This window comes from Danio rerio, chromosome 14, assembly GCF_049306965.1.
Source record: "Danio rerio strain Tuebingen ecotype United States chromosome 14, GRCz12tu, whole genome shotgun sequence".
In the NCBI taxonomy this organism is placed as follows: domain Eukaryota; kingdom Metazoa; phylum Chordata; class Actinopteri; order Cypriniformes; family Danionidae; genus Danio; species Danio rerio.
In genome coordinates, this window is record NC_133189.1 from 31,097,618 (window position 1) to 31,118,911 (window position 21,294).

Sequence of the window (21,294 nt, forward strand, 5' to 3'; positions counted from 1 at the left end):
CGGTTTCCCTCACAAGTCCAAACACATACGCCATAGTTGAATTGGGTAAACTAAATTGTATGTAGTGTACAGTATAGGTGTATGTCCTGGTCTTCCAGGTTGGGGGTTGAGTGTTGGGCTAATGACTCACCTCCTTAAAATTAGATGTGACAAAACACCAACATGGTGCTGCTAAATATCAGCTTCGATATAAACTTGGGAGGAAATAAGTATTAGTGACACCAGTAGCCATTACGTGAACTTTATTTCTCATGCTAACACTTGTGTGCTTGTAACATACAACAGACAAGTCAAGATTAATATTCTCAAAGATCATTTTCGTTCTTTAATTAGAAATTAAAAAAGGTTGGAAATACCTTGGCAGGAATATGCTTAAAACGAACATCCCTGCCGCCTTCGCTATATTTGCTATACTACTACTACTACTACTACTACTACTACTACTACTACTACTAATAATAATAATAATAATAATAATAATAATAATAATAATAATAATAATAATAATAATAATTTCCTTACATTTATATAGCACTTTTTTCAAAGAACTTTACACATTTTTGGGGGAAATCTCCTCATCCAACACCAGTGTGCAGCATCCACCTGGATGACATAACGGCAGCCATATTGCACCACACACCTCACACCAGGTGATTGGTGGAGAGGAGACACTTAAGACAATTATGATATGGGGATGGCTAGGATGCTAAGGTTAAACCCCTACTCTTTTTCGAAGGACATCCTGGGATTTTTAATAACCACAGAGAGTCAGGACATTCAGATGTCTCACTGAGAAGTATAGAGTCCCCCAAAATATACTAGGGCGTTAAGAACCACACAGACCGCAGGTTGAGCACTCCCTGCTGGTTTTACTAACACCACTTCCGGCAGCAACCTAGCTTTCCCATGTGGTCTCCCATCCAGGTACTGCCCTGTTTAGCTTCAGTGGTTGATGATGTGAAAATTGCAGAATTGCTATATATTGCTATATGTGCTGCATATTTTTCTCTTAATTAAAAATACACACACAACAGTAATAACGGTTGAGAAAACAGCAGTGTAGAAAGCATCTGATTAAATAGGCGAGGATATGTTTGCACAGGCTCAGCAATTCATACGGATCATGTTGACAACAATACTTTCAATTACACTTATGATTCATTCATTCATTCATACATTCATTCATTCATTCATTCATTCATTCATTCATTCATTCATTCATTCATTTTCTTTTCGGCTTAGTCCCTTTTTTATTCAAGGGTAGCCACAGCGGAATAAACCACCAACTTATCCCTTATCCAGCATATGTTTCACACAGCGGATGCCCTTCTAGATACAACCCAACGTTGGGAAACACCTATAAACTTGCATTCACACACATAACACTATGGCCAATTTAGCTTATTCAATTGACCTATACTGCATGTCTTTGGACTGTGGGGGAAAATCGGAGCACCCGTATGAAACCCATGCGAACACGGGGAGAACATGCAAACTCCACAAAGAAATGCCAACTGACCCAGCCAGGGCTTGAACCAGCGACCTTGCTGTGAGGCAATCGTGCTACCCACTACGCCACCATGACACCCAATTACATTTATGATGGTGTGCTTAAAGTTTAGTTTGATTCTTTGACACATTGCCGGTATAGACTTTTTCAATATTTTCAGCTTTATCTTGAACAATGTATAAGCCTACATTTCATAGTATCATGAATGAAACGCATGTAGACATTAGATCTTTTTGATTTTTCTGTTAAATTTCTGATAGGTCTCAATTTCTTTAAAATTGAGTTGCTGTTCACGTATTTGTAATAAAAAATGCAACATAAAAAGCCCCTCTATCACTTGATTTTCTTTCAAGCAGAAAACTAAAACACCACAATGAAACAAAATGATATTTTTTCAGAATACCAATCAAGCGAGTTTGCTTGGGCACATAAAGCTCCAAAACCAAAAATAAAAGCATATTTTGTATCTCTACAGTCTACGTGAAATACCAGGCTATTTAGTATGATCTATCATCCAGACAGCCTGAGCCTGACTTTGCATGTGGCATTAGATCAGAGGAACCCAGGACAATTTTAAATGTTTAGAAGTCAATCCCCCTTCGCTTGTAAATATCAGTGCGATCACCCACCCCTGACAGCTGACCAGAGAGATAAAGATAATGTATTCCGTATGAGAGTCACCTTGCTCATCAAGCCAACTCACGTCAAAGCAGCTCCATCTTTTAAAATGGGCCAACTGACTACTTATCACAGATATTCTGCTATAAAAAGAGCGCAGAGGTGTGTACTCTGGAATTAATGTGATTTATATGGCGGTATGCTTAAAAACTAACTCATACGATGGAGCACGTCAGCCTTCAAAGTCGAGGACACAAGGGTGAGATTCTGCTTTATGTTTCGCCTCTAAGGACGGAGTCACAGTTCACAAAACCATTGATCCAGCTTTCACAGGGATTTACTCTGTAATTAAAACTTTTACGAGATCATAATGTTTTATGCAGTTTTTAATATTCAGTCGCAGCTTTATAGTTTTGCTACTCTTGTTCAATGAAGTTGACACATTGTTTGGCAGCAAGTAATATAACCAGTTATACAAAGCAATTCGTAATTATTGCGTTTTTGAAAATGCCCTTCTCTTTGGCATTTATTAAAGAAAAGTAATCAAAATGCGCAGCTCTACTACGGTCCCTAAGGTAGCTGGAGTTTTTGAACAGTATTGTGGACTGGTTAAATGTCAGCCACAGATTTGTTCCGTGAAGGACAGCAAAATAAAGGGTTTAGATTGTTTGCTGTGAGTCAGAGGGATTATTTAGATGCAGCACAATAGCTTGTAATCTACTGGTCTGCGGGGAGAGCAGCTCAGAATTTACATTATCAAGGCTCTGTGAAGAGACCAGATCCTCACAAAGTCCTGTGCATCCGAAAGAATAAATATATAAATAAAAACACTGAAGTTTGTGCAAATGGTAATCTGCCCCTTTGGAAAACTCTGGCTTTCAATCCACTTATTTACGGAGGTTTAGTGCTAATGGTTTCAATTTTAGCTCTGACAAGTGTGAAGGAAGATATACATATAATCGCTTATGTCCAGCTGAGAGTAAAATAAGTATTTTTTATTACTTCCGCACAATGTATAATTCATGCATATAATAATTCACATTTTGTGCAAATAGACTTCATAAATAAAACCCTAAATAGCATACAACCGGGTATATGCACACAGACACAGTAAGCAAAGCCTCAGGGATTCCGGTGAATTGTCATCCAATACAAAATTGCTGCGTTTAAGATCTGATTTCTTTAAAAAAACAGCGATCTTCACTGCCTGATAGGTATATGATATAAAGTGGATATCAGACCAAACAAGAAGCGCAGCATTAAATTATATTTTTCTGCACCATGTCTTTAAAATATGGAAATTAATTTTACCCCAGTATTTTTAAGGAAGTTTTTGCCCTAGCCTGCAAATAATAATGGCATCTGCGTTTAAACTGTCTTTCTGCTCTTTTATGCTTTAACAACCAAATGTCTATTTAACTGACTATTTTTGAATTACATTACAACATTGATGCTTTAAAAGGTACCTTTTAAAATTGAAAATAATAACACAAACATTTCACTGGAAGTTTATCATTGGCTGAACAACACTAGCATATAACCCATAGTGAAGGTAACAGTACTTATCAGTAGGTCTAATTGATAAAGAAAAGCTAGGAATGTGTTTCTTTTGTAATGATGTGAACAGCATGCATGTGGCAAAGCCATTTTCCTACTATAATGCTGTTGAGGAAATTGAAAGAAATTGATACAAATTTGTTCATGTCATATTTATTAAGATCGTTCTTGCTTACCGCTTTTTAAATAATATACAAAATTCATATTTGAAATCCTGTTTAGATTTCATGGTTGTCAATTGTTAGAGATCCATTAGCTCTGCATGTTTAAATAATGCATTACCATTGCCTAGCACATATTTCAGGAATATGTACACAAATAATTCAGTAGCTTATACAAAAAAATGAAAATCAACACAAGGGTCCAAAACAGCATTTATTATACAAATCACTCAAACTAAATTATAGAAGATTGGACCAATTGATTGTGAGCAATATGAGTTATATAAATTTTCTCTTTGTTGTCTTTGAGCAAACAGCTATTGGAGCTGTAAGGATACTGCAGTTTGAAATGCACGCCTGTGACTCATACTTTGCCGAAATGCTCTTTTCTCCAACATGACCTGTCAGTCAGCAGAACTCTGTGGAGTCTCAGAACTGGTGGGTCAGTTGAAGAAAAAATAAAAGATAAAGTCACAGGCGGACACAGCAGCTTGTGCAGGTAGTAGTTTAGTTCTCCCTATCACCCGGGTAGATCAAATAGTCCCATCAAACTGTCAGAAGCCCAAATCGCAGAGTCCCAGCTCAACTGCAGTCTTCCTCTGTCCCACAGGTTGGCTTTGAGCAGTTTCTCTAGGATGAGCTCCAACTGCTCAGATGAGTTTTTCCAGGCCACAAATCATGCGGAACAGACCTTTCGAAAGATGGAAACCTATCTTCAGCACAAGCAGCTGTGTGATGTACTTTTGATAGCTGGAGATCACAAGATCCCTGCACACAGGTGAGTATTCCCCAAATCAAGCCATCTTACCTGCAAAAAAATCTTACTTTAAGTGGAAAAACAAACTGATGAACAGGACAGAAGTGAACACTGCTGAAAATGTAGTGCACTTCTACTCTAGAAATCAATTAAAATCAATATTCATTCTTAGACTAATTCAAACTATTAGTATAGCCACTTAATACATCAAAACATATGTTTGAAAGGAGACTGATCAGTCATTTAATCAATTATTCCTATTTCAAGCATGAAAACAAACACTAGAATACACAAGATATGACTTCTACAGTTTTGAATGGGAAAAAGTGTTACGGTCAATATGGTGAATGAAGCCCCACCTACTAGTACATGAACCAATCATTGATCATTATAGACTGATGTTTCTCCGGGGAAGAAGCTCGGACCAGACGAGTGCTTTTACAACAGTTTTGGTGGACAACAAACAGGCTGGAATCTCAGCGAATACTTGCTTTACAGACATAAGACATACATCCACATAAAGTTTGAAATCTGTACTTTTAAATTAACCAACTACACTTGAACACAAAAGCTTTTTGGTTTTGTAATCTATAAAAACGAACACGAGGTACAGTCCGTCCTGTTAAATGCACATTACATAAAAGCTACTACACAAACGTCCACAAATCTGTAAACAAAGGCTGCATTTACATTGCACTGTTCAAGTGACTCAATTACTATTTTTTTCTCCAATGTGGCACAGATCAGATATGGCTCATGTCCTGTACGTGTAAGAAGGAACAAATGACATGTATTCCGATTTACTAAAATCAGATTCAGGCCTTGTTCATATGTGGAAATTTATCCTATATGAATCGGATTTGTGTTCTCGTGTCTGCAGTGTAAGCAGGTCGGATTTTCACCTGTCAATGCGAGTCATGCATCATTAAAAACCATAGCGAATGACACCAAGTCCGACACTTTCATTTCAGAACAGACTACAGCAGAGTCCCAAACCTTAAACCTTATACACGAGCTCTTAAACAGCTTTTATATTGTTATATAGTACAGGTATTTAAGCATGTTTACGAGAGTGAAGAGCGCAATGTTTGCCACATAACAAATAAAAACTAAAATAAAACTAGTGCATAGCTACATCACGTGCATAAATCATGCCATGGCCATTACATTAAGATGCCAAAAGGTTTACAAAAAGCCTATATATCAAATAAAGATGGACAATTGAAAACATTTCTTTAATAAACTATATTAAAACAGCTTGTCTAGAGCTGCGAACAGATTACATACAGGAATAGAGAAAATAGCACTATTTAATAATTAGCTGTTAGTCAGCGCCCACTCTTTTTTTTTCCTGGTCATTGCGCCTTTGCCATGTGCTGTGTAAATGCAGACAATCGAATATGAGTCATCTTTAAAAGATGATGTAAGCAGGTCCTCAAAAAAATCGGATACAGTCACAAAATCGGAATTGACCATCAAGATCTGCAGTGTAAATGCAGCCAAAGAGTCACTGTTATTTCACCGTCAAAACCAAATTGTGAATTACTTCAGAAGACCAGCGTGATCTAACAAAGTATTATTTAGATGATGATGATGTGTATACGGCCATAAATGAGGTTGGTGTCGTGATCTCGTTCATTTCGAGTGTGCCTGCACTTTAACTCAAGCAACCTGAAAAATCTTAATTTTGTTTGATTTGAATGTTTAGAAACAAAACTTATGAGACAGTTGTTGTTTATTTTTATTGGTAATTCCAAATATGTATTGTAATCTTAAACTTGGCAAACAGTTTTGGATTTTTTAATGTTTTCCCACACACAGAATTCCTGAGCATACTGCCCGAGAGGTGTTTTAAAAATGGCCGTCGAGTAAAATTACTTGTCTTAAAGGGACTGCGATGAAAAGCAATCATTCATTGTATAAATTATAATTTTTTTAACTAAATGTATTTTAACTTTTGAAGTCAGTTTAATATAATGCAAGTTACTTAGAAAATGTATTTGACATTGTAAAAAAATTTAGACAGCAACTAATTAGGAGGCAAATAATGCGTTTTCAGTGTTGAGCTCTCTCAGCTATGTTTTTTTTTTTTTTGCAGCATCCCTTTACCTCCCTATCACCTCTATTGTATTACATTGTCATCAAACAAAGCAAAACTGTTTGGGAGGATATTCTTAAACCATTAGTTTTCTTTTTTTTAAAAGCTTGGGTATGTTGTTTAAATTTAGAATAAAGTTGTACTATATGGGTTTGAAACAACTTAAAAGACATCAAGATTGTTTACTATTCATTTGCAGTGGGCAAGCAACCTTATAAAATGCTCTTAGTTAACTTTGTATCTGCTGCCTTAACAGGCCCAAAAGTATGCTTTTATCTATGGAACACAAAAAATGAATTTTCACATTGTTCATGAAATAAACATGAGTCTTCATTATTCAGTAAAGCTGCACAAGAAACATAAAAGAGTTTCATGTGATTCATGAGCTGCATTCTTATATTGTCTTCTGAAGTAATATGTTAACTTTGAGAATAGTACAAAACAGTTGATCATTTACACATACAATTTTGTTTCAGGCCCTTAAGGAGTTTATTCATCTTCATAACAAAATATAGCCTCAGTGGCTTCTTGTGCATCAAGCAAACTTAATTGCTTCATCAGATCATGTCGCTTCGGATGTCTTGGATAAATCTGCTCAATTTTTACATTTCAAAAGTGTTACGGTTGAATCAACTTTCAATTTATGAAAATGTTTTAGGAAAATGACTGAAGTCTTGGTTCTGGAAGTATTTTTTCTTATAGAGTTTAAAATTACATACATTTCGTTAAACTGTTGCAAACCATTAACCAACCAGCTAAATGGCGAATCACAACATTATAAACATTTGTTTAAAATGTAGAAGTATTTAAAATTCTGAAAAAAGGTATAGACAGTGTATCAAATGGCTTTAGGATAAAATAAAAGAATAGAATAAGAGAAATAACTGCACTAATAAGAAGGATTGCACGACACATTTAATTTAAAGGAGTAGTTCACTCAAAATTTTAAAATTCTGTCATCCTCAACTTTTTCCAAACCTGTTTGAGTTTCTTTATTTTGCTGAACACAAACGAAGATATTTCTAACAATTTTGACACCCAGTACCCTTTGAATTGCATAATGTTTATTTCCCTACTATGGGTGTCATTTACTATGTGTTACCAACATTCTTGAGTGTAGAAACTGAAAAACGTTTTTAGGACCAAATGGTGATTATATTTTTATTTTTGGTGAAATACCCCTTTAAAAACAACTTTAGAAAATATTAACCAATTAATTTAAAATTACAGAATGTATTGATACAAATGTATGTAATTTTTATAGCAAAAATAAAAATATTTATTGGGCTGCTTCGTGATAGGGCTAAAGATCTTTTTTGTCATGCTTTGTTGTGAATCTTTGATTGGTGGCATTTTACATTATCATGGGTAATGTAGATCTGTTTGCTTGGATTCCACTGTTTAATACAAATAATCTGAAATGCCAACAGATGGGTTGGAATGTTAATGCCTAGGATAGGTTCAACAACAGCATAAATTATATATTATCAGCTTCTAAGCTGCAAGTCTATCTGTAGAGTTTTCTCAGTTACTTTTAAAAATCAATTTCTCTGTGGAGAAAATGAATGGTGTGTGCACTTGTGAGATCCCACTGTTGGATTTTATACTTCTTCCAGCAAGATGTAAAAATGTGCTAGAGTCTGAATCTCACACAAAGCTGTATACCTTAAAAAAGGGAATTATAGCACACATGATCTATTTATTTTATAAAATGTCATGGAAATTTAATATTTTAAAGCTTTCTGTAAAGTATTGTGATAAGTAATAGTGAAAATGAAAGATTACTCACCATTTACTCACTCTTAATTTTGGTTCCAGAGTTTATTTAAACTGTTAAAGACAAAGCAATATATTTTGTAAGAAGCTGAAAACCACTGACTTCCATAATAAGAAAAAAAGATACAATGGAAGTTGATGGTCACAAGTTTCCTGCTGTCTTCAGAATATTGTATTTTCAAATCATGAAGGTTTAGAACAAGTAAAAGCTGATTAAATGATGACAAAAAATTTAAACAACATGTTCAATTTGTGTTTTAAGAACAAATATGCAAATTACAGCACCAAGAGTCAAAACTCTGCTGCATGCTCCATTTCAAACTACTGAGCATGTTGAACTTTCTTCAAGGACTCTAAAACAGTGTTTATTTAGAGAAACCTCTCGGCCGCTGAGTGTTTTGATGCTATTCTGCTGGAAAATTCTCTGTAGCCAAAGCTCAGCTGCGTGTCCCAGTTTGACACGGAGCTCAATCAACATCACCCCAGAGCTGCATGAAACAACTTGGTGAATATAGCTGCTAAAATCGCACTGAGATCAATCTTTTTGTAGGGGAGGAATTTTCTACAAAGACAACTCCCGAGATGTTGTTTGACTACATCATGAAGTATGCGGTCACACATATAAACAATTTGCACAATTATTTGCAGACTTGTCCTGAGTGCAGTTTCAGACTACTTTGCTGCCATGTTCACCAATGATGTGAGGGAGGCCAAACAAGAGGAAATTAAAATGGAGGGTGTTGATCCTGAGGCGCTGAGAGCACTGGTTCATTTTGCATATACTGGTAAGTAGCTACAGTACATTCCACTTGCAATATATACTTTAAATATGCAGTACACAGCAAAAATGTCACAAATGTTTCCCACTGTTTCATTGATGCCAGTGGCCAAAACAGAAATTTACAAGCCTAAACTAACTGTTTAAACTTCTTATGTCTACACAGGCTAAATATAGTATTTCATTCCTAGAACAAATCTGAAAAGTTTCCTGCCTATTTTGCTCTTTTCTCCGCATTTGCAGGAGTCCTGGAGCTAAAAGAGGAGACGATTGAAAGTCTTTTAGCTGCCGCTTGTCTCCTCCAGCTCTCACAAGTTATTCAGGTCTGCTGCAACTTTCTGATGAAACAACTGCACCCGTCCAACTGCCTGGGGATTCGTTCGTTTGCTGATGCTCAGGGATGCACGGATCTTTTAAAAGTCGCTCACAACTACACTATGGTAGGACCTGGCATACAAAGTAGCTTGGATTGTTTATATGATAAATTAGCTGAACGAATTGCTTTGTCCTGACTGCTGCAGTAGTTGTAAACCTTTCACAATTATTCACACAGTAGTGATTCCAACAGTATGATTAAATGGTGCAGATTTCACAGTGAGCATTACTGTAATCTTTGTATATTTACAGATTAACTATATTAGTAAGTCTACAGCACTACACTGGCAGTATTCCCAGCATGCACTCTGGCATGAATAAATTATGTGAATGCACTGTTTTAGTATTCGCTGGTTTATGTTGCTGTTGCTATTGTTGTTTTGGCTCTTTATAAACTTATTTTGAAATGTTGTTTCAAATTATGCTTTTTAATTATTATCATCATTGCCTTTTGTTTTATAAACTGTTGATGACTAGTTTGGGTATGATTCTTAGTATGTGATTCTGAGTGGTGGTGAAAAATCAATTCTATATAGATTCAGAAATCTTCAAAATTTATCTCCATTCACTTTTAAATCAATTCTGAGCTTAGTTTGTAGCAGCAGATGATGCAGATGATGTCATATTCTATACAAACAGCAGTGCTCTGCTTGCGTCTAATTCCTCACAACTACCAACTTAACCTAAATGAACCATCAATAAAATTAGGAAATGTGCAGCTGTAAGCATTTGGCGGTTCAATCCACTGTGGCGACTCCTGAAAAAGCAGTGAATAGTCAAATAAAAGGGAGTAAGAGGGAGAAAATTAGGAAGCACTGTATGTAGGATTGAACTTGTGATCATGTATGTATATATATATATATATATATATATATATATATATATATATACACACACACACACACACACACACACACACACACACACACACACACACACACACACACTGTACAACTGCTGCACCTAGGTGCACCTGTACAACTGCTTGCTATCACAAATTTCCAATCAGCCAATCAAATGGCAGCAACTCAACTCAATAAATTTCGACATGTAGACATGATCAAGATGATCTGCTGCAGTTCAACCCGAGCATCAGAACTCGAAAGAAAGGTGATTTAAATGACTTTGAATGTGCCATGGTTGTGCCAGATGAGCTGGTCTGAGTATTTCAGAAATCTCTAGGATTTACAGAGAATGGCCCAAAAAGAGGAAATATTTAGTGAGCAGCATTTCCGAGGGTGCAAATGTGTTGATGATGCCAGAGGTCAGAGGAGAATCGACAGACTGGCGACAGTAACTCAAATAACCTCTCATTATAACCAAGGTATGCAGAAGAGCATCTCTGAACACACAACACATAAAAACCTTGTGGCGGATGAGCAACAGCAGCAGAAGACCACATCGGTGCAGCTAAGAACAGGAAACTGAGGCTACAATTTGCACAGGCTCACCAAAACTGGACAATAGATAATTGGAAAAAACATTGCCTGGTCTGATGAGTCTCCATTTCTGCTGCCACATTCAGATAGTAGGGTCAGAATTTGGCATCAACAACATGAAAACAGGGATACATCCTGCCTTGTACCAACGGTTTCGGCTGGTGGTGTAATGGTGTGGGGGATATTTTCTTGGTACACTTTGGGCCCATTAGTACACACTGAGCATTGTGTAAATGCCACAACCTACCTTAGTATTGTTGCTGACCATGTCCATCTTCTGATGGCTACTTCTAGCAAAATAACGTGCCATGTCATAAAGTGTGAATCATCTCAGACTGGTTTCTTGAACATGAAAATGAGTTTAGTATACTCTAATGGCCTCCACAGTCACCAGAGCTCAATCCAATAGAGTACTTTTGGGATGTGGCGGAACTAGAGATTTTGTATCATGAATGTGCAGCTGACAAATCTGCAGTAAATGTGATGCTATCATGTCAACCTGGACCAAAACCTTTGAGGAATATTTCCATTACATTGTTGAATCTATGCCATGAAGAACTAAGGCAGTTCTGAAGGCAAAAGGGGAGTCTAACCCGGTACTAGTAAGGTGTACCTAATAAAGTGGCTGGTGAGTGTATCACAATGTATTGTAATATTTATACTATTTTCTAATTAAAACACCCCTCATGTGGGGTTTCATAGCTCTCTATCTGTATGTCCTGAATCCTGAATGTCTGGGACACTTCACAACATTTTGACAGAAAGACTAGCGTGCTTTTTTTTTCTTCTTTTTGACAACAGCTTCAGTGACGTCTCCCCATAGTTCAAAAATGGGGAAAAGAAACAGAGACAATGCCAGTGGTACCAGGTGGACTTATGTAATGTAGCAAATGTTTGTTGGGCTGTTTTGACAACAAGACAGCCAGTACAAAACAAGGCACTTTATTAGCTGTTGTTTGTTTACACTCTTGTTTGCTGTAGCAGTAGCAAGGTCCGTTGTCTCAGTGTTATTGTGTACATTGTTGTAGATGGTAAAAAAACTGTTCAAAATGCAAAATGTTTTGTAACATGTTTATTTCTATGACATGACGAGAATTTAAGATTCAAAGCCACATTAATCAACAAAGTGCATATCACAACATATGAAAGATCACTGCAAACTTCTTACTTGGAGTAGTTAGTTTAAATATCTAAAAAAAAATTTAATTTCTGAAAGAATGTCAAATTAAGTGAGTTTTTAACTTAAAACAAACAAAATAACCAAAGTAAAATAATCTTGTTTGAAAAATATTTAACTTTCCACATTAGCAGATTATTTAGAATATTTTAAAGAAAACTAAAATTTAATTTGACTTCTTTTCTTTTTTTTTTTTTTTAAAGAAAATACTTTTTAAATGAAGAATGTTTAGATACTTAGAATAGAAACAAGACAAAAACTCTCACAGTGCACTGTGAAGTCTGAACTTGCCATTGCTTGCATTGCGTCTTTCTAACCCCATATGATTGATCCTTTTCTGTGGAACACAAAGGGAGAAATTTATGGCAGAGATTTTCAAGGCAAGATTTTGAATAAATTACAGAATGGAATGTATTTTATGACTTCGGAGTGCTTGGAATGGAGTGCATAATACATACTGAATTTTTAAAAACCTTTTTCCACCCTAGTGTTGTTTTACTTCTGTTGTACAGTATATACAGTAGTAAGACCCTTTTAAGTTGTATTTCACTGACCAAACTAAACTCATAAGGGTTTGAAAAATAAAACCATTAGGATTGATAAATGACAGAATTGTTATATTTTGTCACCTTGGAATTATAAGGTTCTATCTGTTTTCTGAATGATTTTGAGATATTGAGCTTCAAAGTTTTCGCAGTCCATAGCAAACCGTTTCTGCGTAACATTTGTTTTTTTTTTTTAATAAAAAGTCTTGAAATATATACAAATTATAAAAAACTTCCCTAAAGTAAATATGTTGTCATTTAATAAGAATATGTAAATACCTCAATTTTGACAAAAATGTCAGATAGAACTTTATAAATCTAAGGTGACAATTTGGCTGAAATACAAAAATGAATTCTTGTTAGTACCTAATTTTTTTCTCTGCATGGTAGAAAAACAGCTTCAAACCCGAGTGACTGACACAGAAAATCCCAAGCATAAAATTTCTCGATGTGACATTTTGTATCTCTGCATGCGGTCAGTTTAAAGGGTTGTGCAGAGCTCTTTGATGTGTGAGAAATATAGCAAAAGCAGCTTTCAGTTGAATAATGCCAATACATTAAGTATTCTCAGGAGCCCAAGGATCCACAGAACACATTTGCTTGATGGGCATTTCTCTGCCCAAGTGCGGAAACAACTTAGGAAGATAGGTGTTATCTCCTGAAGGACATCTGCACAGGCTGTTTACAAAGGCCTTTCCAGTGCAGAGAGGTTAATCTAATCAGGGGACACAAGCAGGAAAATTTCCTGTTCAATCGCCTCGGTAATGAACCCAGCGTTAACAGAGCTTCCTGGTTTGCTCACCATGGTGTTCAGATTAAAAAAAATGTCTATTTTGATAAGCTTGTTTTTCCTCGTTTCTGTCTCCTCCTGGCATCCTGATGTCTTTTTGAGAGAAGCAGCAGTTACACGGCTTAATATCTTAGTTCAAGATTCGATGGCCTGTAGCATGCTGGAAGTCTAGGTATTTTTTTTCGACTGTAAAAAGAAAAATTAACTGTCGTTTTCAGTCATAAGAGGAAAAAAAAAAAACATTTGCAGAATAAAGCAACTTAGATGAATGACTGACAACACAAACACTGCCCCCGGTTATATTAACCCTCATGCATAAGTTTTGGCACAACCCATTAAATTCTCACACCCTCCCTTACGATTGGATCCATTTAAGTCTTATAGAGCCTTGTGCCTCTCACGCTAATTTGGGTGCAGGACCTGTTACTTGTTGTTCAGTTGAACGCCCTCTCCTAAAATACGCCCGTGAGAAGCTTTTAAACGAATGTTTGCAGTGATTCAGAATTAATGTATTCAATTAATTGCCAGGGTGCTTGTGATGGTAATTACGAATAATGAATCTATATCAGTGTCGCCAGAAGAAGTCGAGTTTAAATCTATATTGAGGAGGGGCTGAAAATCAATGCATGGCACTCATTTAATTATGTGTGTCTGAGCTAAGCTTCGAGAGCCCATGCATGGCTTTAGAGAGACGGTGCTGTTTAGATCTGATTAATGATCAATAGGATGTTTACTACCCTTATTTGCAGCAGAATCAATGAGGATTACTTCGGATGCACAAAGGAAACTCTGAAAGTGCCATAAGTAATGAACAAGCTTGTTAGAGAGATTTCCGGCATCTTCTTCTCATGCTGCCAGTTGAACCTTGCAAAACGGTTTTATCAGAGGGCAGACTTGGACGTCCTTGAGGGCTCATCGGAGCAGATCATTATTGCGCTGAGATGAATGGTGAAGAAGATCTGAGCGAATGGCCTTTTTTTTGCTTTACATTTTCTGCAATGCATCATTCAAAACGAGATGTTATATATTTAGTGTCAGTGCTCTCCGCTTGTTAAGTCATGACATATTGAATATTGTTTCCGAATGCTGTCTTTACCATTTATGAGCACTATTCGTTTATAGCACAACATTAAAGGAAGCTTTTAAAAACAAAGTACACACTACCTTATCTAGACTCACTTAGAGGAAATATATATTACTGTACTAGCTGGGCTCACATCATCTTGTCATTATCATAATTTTGTGTTATCATAATTTGTAAGTATCATAATTTAAACCTGAAAACAGTGACATGTGAACACCAGGTTTAGAAACTACTACACGATATACAACTACCAAATATAAGTTTGATATTATTTGACATTTTCCAAACTTGCAGCTAATTCCTGATGAAATACATTGCATCACATATATGCATGTGTTAATGACCCCTCTCTCTTGCTCTCTTTTTAAAATTAGGAACATTTTCTAGAGGTCATTCAGAATCAGGAGTTCCTCTTGCTGCCCACAATGGAAATTGTCAAGCTTTTGGCAAGTGATGACATCAATGTTCCAGATGAAGAAACTATTTTCCAAGCCCTGATGATGTGGGTTCGCCATGATGTGCAGCATCGACAGCAGGATCTGGGAGTGTTGTTGGCATATATCCGACTTCCTCTTTTACCACCCCAGGTTTGCCAAAACAAGCAAATATAGCCGACAATACATTGTTTGAGTCAAAATAATCAGTTTTTTTCTTTTATGCCAAAATAAATAAATAAATAAATAAATAAATAAATAAATAAATAAATAAATAAATAAGCATAGATTATGTTTTGTAAAGACATTTGCAACACAGGCTCATTCTGAAAACGTAGTACTATGGACGTTTCTGAAGGCCGGTGCATTTCATTTTTTTAAGCGAATGATACAGGGCGGTAATGACGCCTTCTTTTTCGCGCTTACCAGCTGGCCGCTTACCTCCATGTGGAGGGCTTTCCTACCGCAACCAGTTTGTCCAGTTAGCTCGCCGTGTACGTTGGTGGACTTGAGACACAGAGATGATTTGTCCATGACATCAATGACTGGGTTTGAGTCCAGGGAAGAGCGGTTCCAGAAATCAGGTAAAACAAAAACAGAATCTAAAAAAATAAAACAAACAATTGAATAACAGGGTGAGAGTGTAATAAAAATCAGATGAGGGCTTTTCTTTTTCTGGACGGCTTTTGTAAATCGTTGGTTGGTTTTAGGGAAGTAAGTGGGTGGGTCAATCGATAAAATTGGTTAGGTTTAGGGTAGGAGGAGGGTGGGTCAGTCGATTGGCCGGTCGCCCAGTCGTGCATTCAGTCATTCAGTCAGTCAGACTGACGGTCTATCAACAGCAGCCTCTGGTGGGTTTACGCGAGAACAGCGCGAGCGCGAAATGCACTTCGAGAGAAATTTGAGATGCAAAAAAAGTGCACACAGAAGCCTCTCATGGATTCGCGAAAACAAAAACTGCACGTATTTTCATGGTCTCCAGAAGTGTTTATGTGACTACGTTTTCAGATTGGGTTGAACATTTTGTACGTCTTACTGTAAATGTATTCATTTTTTTTATTATTATTATCATTGTTAAGGGCTTAATTCAGATCATTTTCAAAATAAATTTTTCCCATGTTTAGATGTTTTGAAACCTCAGATTCTAGATTTTCTAATACTTGTATTCCAGTCAAATATTGTCTTATTTAAACAAACAAAACACACATCAATAGGAATCTTATTTTTTCAGCTTAAAAAATGCACCTATCCAGGGTCACATATACAGTTTTGAAGAGAATTTTAGTTTAAAAACCTGACAGTATGCTAACTAAAGCTGAAAATTATCTCTTGTTAGCAATCATCACCTGAATCTTGTTTATTTCCTTTTTAATTTAGCTTCTTGCGGATCTGGAAAACAATAAGATGTTTTCTGAAGACCTGGAATGTCAGAAGCTCTTGATGGAAGCCATGAAATACCATCTTCTGCCAGAGCGCCGTCCCATGTTACAGAGCCCAAGAACCAAACCACGAAAATCCACTGTTGGATCACTGTATGCTGTTGGAGGAATGGACGCCTCTAAAGGTTCACATATAACTATTTATTTCTGTAAAAAAAAAAAAAAAAAACATTTAAAAGCATTATCTCTCATTACAATTAAAATACATTTTAAAATAATTTTTCAGCATGGGTCATGCTCATTTTCAATTTCTGTCCCCTGTTTTACATCTATTATCAAAGCATTACACATTTCTAACCAACAATAATCAGGTCTTCTGTCGACTTCAGGGTCTACAACAATAGAGAAATATGACCTTCGCACAAACAGATGGATCCAAGTTGGCGTCATGAATGGACGAAGACTTCAGTTTGGGGTAGCAGTGATCGATAATAAACTCTATGTGGTAGGAGGACGAGATGGGCTCAAGACCTCAAACATGGTGGAGTGCTACAACCCAATAACTAAAGTGTGGTCCACCATGCCTCCAATGTCAACCCACAGACACGGATTAGGTAAGTTCTTTAAATGTTTCAGATGTTTGTCTAATCTTATTAGACAAACACACTAAGGGCTCTATTTTGATGGTCCATGCGCAGAGTGCAAAACGCAGGGCGCAAACGCTTTCAGGGCGTGTCAGAATGCGTTTTTGCTAATTTAAGGACGGGAAAATCCGCTTTGCGCCATGGCGCATGGTCTAAAAGGGTTGAGTTTATTTTCTTAATGAGTTATAGGTGTGTTTTGAGAATAAACCAATTAGAGTCTCATCTCCCATTCCGATAGGTAGAAATTCCAAGAGCCAGCTGCGTCGCGCTATAAGCGCATTCGCTATTTACAGGACGTAAAGTAAGTCAAGGTGGAAAAACCTAGCATTTCACAAGCAAACAGTTAACAGTTTTTTAACAGAAAACTGTTAAACAGAGCATCTACTGCGTGAGAATGAGAGATAATGGATCACTTTCACTTTCGCTCTTGGATAGGGAAACCTTTATGCACAGACATCAATTAGTCTATAAATAATTACTTGCATTTATTAAGCACAAATATTCATTTCAAAACTATTTCTAAATTCAGTTCTAATTTCCAGCAAACGAATAAATGAACAATAATAACAAAGTGTGTTCAAAAAGCAGTGATTTTTTCATATTTATGTAGGCTAGAAATAGTATGTTTGTAATATTTTAATCCTTTATATTTATATCCTATATCTATTCTTATTATATCCTATATATATCCTTTATATTTAAATTTTTTCATATGTAAAGATATTTGCCTATTGCTCTCTTGTGTGTATTAAGCAGTGTGTAAGCGAGGCGCAACTCTGCGCCGGAGTTTGGACCGGGTTTGTTTTGGTCTAATGAAAAATCTATTGTAGTTTCTCAAAATAGCGACGCGCCAGCAGTGCGCCTCAGAACGCCTTCCTTTTTAGATCAGAACGCCTATGGACGCACATATGAGCGCTAATGCATTTGGTATTTAAACAGCATAGCGCCTCAAAACGACTCTTGCGCCAAGCTGAAACTACCAAACAAGTATTGCGCCGCGCCCTGTGCCACATTGCGCCGGGTGTATGATAGGGCCCTATAACTTTCACTACAACTATATATTTGTTTGCCATAATTTACATTGATTTGAGTTACTATAATTTGAGAAATCTCTGGTTAAAAACCTCTTATTTATGTTCTAAAGATGAACAATTTAATATGGCTTTGGAATGAGATTAGATTTAGTTTTGGTTTGAACTAGCTCTTTATGATAATAATCATATTAAAGATATTCTATACCATTCTCACATTTAGAACTGCATTCTGTGAGCTGCAATTTGTAAGGCTTTGCTCATGAATAATAATTAGCCATGTTCACCCAGTTGGCCTAACTTATTAGCTGAGAGGAATACACTGCTAATCAGCTAGTGAAGAAGAAGAAATCCTACTATTATGAGGGCATACAGTTCATGGATGAAAATTTATTCATTTATTAAGATAATTGGCTTTACTTTATAGGCTACCAAACCATGTCTGCATGACTCAATTAATATTCATGCATAATAGCAGTTTTATTCATATTCACACCCGATTTGTTTTGGTTAAACAGTAGCTCGATGGAGCATGCAGTGGAACCGAACACAGGCATCAAGATGCGTTTCAAGATATTTTACCTTTTAAAATAGGTCCATGGTGTGAGGCACTCAAAACGTGACTGAGAGTATTAAATGCAGATGAAATGCAAGGGCGCATCTTTTGATGTCTCATTTTAGTAAAAGCAGTCATTTTTAGAGGGAAATTTAATTTGTGCGTAAAGTAAGACATTTTATGGAGATAATTATATGGCTTACTTTAAAGCTCGTAACATTGTATTTGCTTGTTCAATCTGGTCCAGTTTTAAGGGGCAGAACAAGCCAGACATATGGATCTATAGAGGAAGGTAATAACACAACACGTCAGTGCTTTTAATCAAATATTTTTATGTACACTATAGGTGTGATTTAAGCTTTTTTTACAACATACACTGTTTGAAATGGTGCCTGCTTTGATTTAATAATACTGTAGTATTTATTTTAAAATAGATGGTTTGCTGTGAATCAACAAATCAGAGTTTAATATATGATTTTAGGCTAATTTCTAATGTAAGTCCTGTGTAAATTCTAAACACAAGCATTTGTAATAAAAATGACGAAACACTGCAAGTTGTTTCTGATTGGCATGGTTAGCAAGGCATTATAAATAACCAATAGGGTGCTAATTTAATTATGATTGGATTACATTTAGTAGCGTACACTTTCATGAAAGCATATGCAGTTGATTTGTAAGTGTTATTATAACCTATATTTAACCCTTTATCAGTTGAATGATATGGTAAATTTATTTATCGACATTATTTAAAGTATCATTCTTTTTAAACTCAGCATGAAATCAAAATATAATATGTTTATTTTGCTAGCACACATTGTGGGTCTTAAAGCTGATTTATACTTTCACCTGGCACCATCGCGGACCATTCCAGATTTTTTTAAATCAAACTTTGATGCATCACTTGCTAATGTTCATATCTAGGACAGTTCTACCAATTATAATTTGAATTTTAATGACAAAAGATCATGGGTTTCTCTACAAATATATTTTTTCATGATGGTAAGAATAAAAGCAAACAAAGTGTACTCTTACTAAAAAAATACATTTATATTTAGCCCACTTCTAATTCACACATTTCTGTCTGGCTAGTTTGTGTCCTCTACTGGTCCAACATTCCTGACCATTATCATCAATAAAGCCCAGAAAAACAGGGCATTAGTATATTGGAAACCAAAAGGATCAAATCAATGACTCTATAAATGTTCAAATATTTCTTTCCAGTTATCGAAGAAAAAAAAAAAGTTAATAAATGGTTTTAAATTCAACATTTTAAAATGTAATTCAGCGCAAAATGGGTGAGGCAGTGGCACAGTAGGTAGTGCTGTCGCCTCTCAGAAAGAAGGTCGCTGGGTCGCTGATTCGAATCTCGGCTCAGTTGTCGTTTCTGTGTGGAGTTTGCATGTTCTCCCTGCCTTCGCGTGGGTTTCCTCTGGGTGCTCCAGTTTTCCCCACAGTCCAAAGACATGTGGTACAGGTGAATTGGGTAAGCTAAATTGTCTGTAATGTATGAGTGTGTGTGTGTGTGAATGTGTGTGTGGATGTTTCCCAGAGATGGGTTGCGGCTGGAAGGGCATCCGCTACGTAAAAGCTTGCTGGTTAAGTTGGCGGTTCATTCCGCTGTGGCGACCATGGATTAATAAAGGGACTAAGCCGACAAGAAAATGAATGAATGAACATCAGCGCAAAACCTGTAAATGATGGAAAAACATATTCAGTAATTATGTATTAAAACCACCTGGGTCTTCACTTTTGCTTAGGCTTCCCTTTTCGGGTTAAAAGCAATTCTCCCTTGGTGTCACAGTAGCACAGTGGGTAGCACAATCGACTCACAGCAAGAAGGTCCTCGGCTGGATCAGTTGGTATTTTTGTGTGGAGTTTACATGTTCTCCACGTGTTTGCGTGGGTTATAGGTAGGTCACTATAGGTGAATTGGGAAGGCTAAATTGTCTGTAGTGTATGTGTGTGAATGTGTGTGCGGGTGATGGGTTGCAGCTGGAAGGACATCCGCTGCATAAAACATATGCTGGATAATTTGGCAGTTAATTCTGTGGTGGAGACCCCGGATTAATAAAGGAACTAAGATGAAAAGAAAATGAATGAATGAATGAAACTTATCCCGTTAGTTTTTCTAAACTTTTTAACAAAATCTTTCTTTGTTTCCCACGTCTGTTGCAATTTCTAGGCAAGAATTAATGGCAATGGTTATTCCTATGATCACGCATGGACGGATCATACTGTAGATGTCTGTACAGGCATACCTGTTTCAGACAAAATGTCTTCAAAGTGATTCATATTCAATTCAAACGCGGCGCTGCATGAACAGTTTGCTTAAGACCTAAACTATATGCGCTCCGTCAGCCCAAATCATGATGCTCACACCCAAAGGGAACCTCCACAAACACCATGATGACGTCACAGTCGCCGCACACATTCAAGTGTCAAGTATAAATCAGCCTTTAAGGTGAACAATAGATCTGTTTGGCTAATCTTTAATCAAAATCTGACAATTTGCTTACTCTCTGGAATGGCAGTCCTTCTCTGGTGATGTCAGTTTAATTACATTATCAAAATATGTTTAGCCATGC

General features: G+C 36.4%; 1 protein-coding gene across 4 annotated transcripts in view; it reads left to right on the forward strand.

The window, feature by feature from the left end:
- Positions 1-21,294, forward strand: part of klhl4 (kelch-like family member 4) — a 59,979-nt gene that overhangs the window by 24,555 nt on the left and 14,130 nt on the right. For 3 of the 4 annotated variants that reach the window (NM_001328011.1, XM_073921459.1, XM_073921458.1), the window contains 6 exons: positions 4,457-4,624; positions 9,126-9,262; positions 9,499-9,695; positions 15,040-15,252; positions 16,477-16,663; positions 16,868-17,092. In NM_001328011.1, the coding sequence (NP_001314940.1) occupies positions 4,457-4,624; positions 9,126-9,262; positions 9,499-9,695; positions 15,040-15,252; positions 16,477-16,663; positions 16,868-17,092 (1,127 nt within the window). Of the gene's footprint in view, positions 1-4,456; positions 4,625-9,125; positions 9,263-9,498; positions 9,848-15,039; positions 15,253-16,476; positions 16,664-16,867; positions 17,093-21,294 lie in introns of those variants that run through there. The other variant, NM_001110457.2, reaches the window with a different exon arrangement.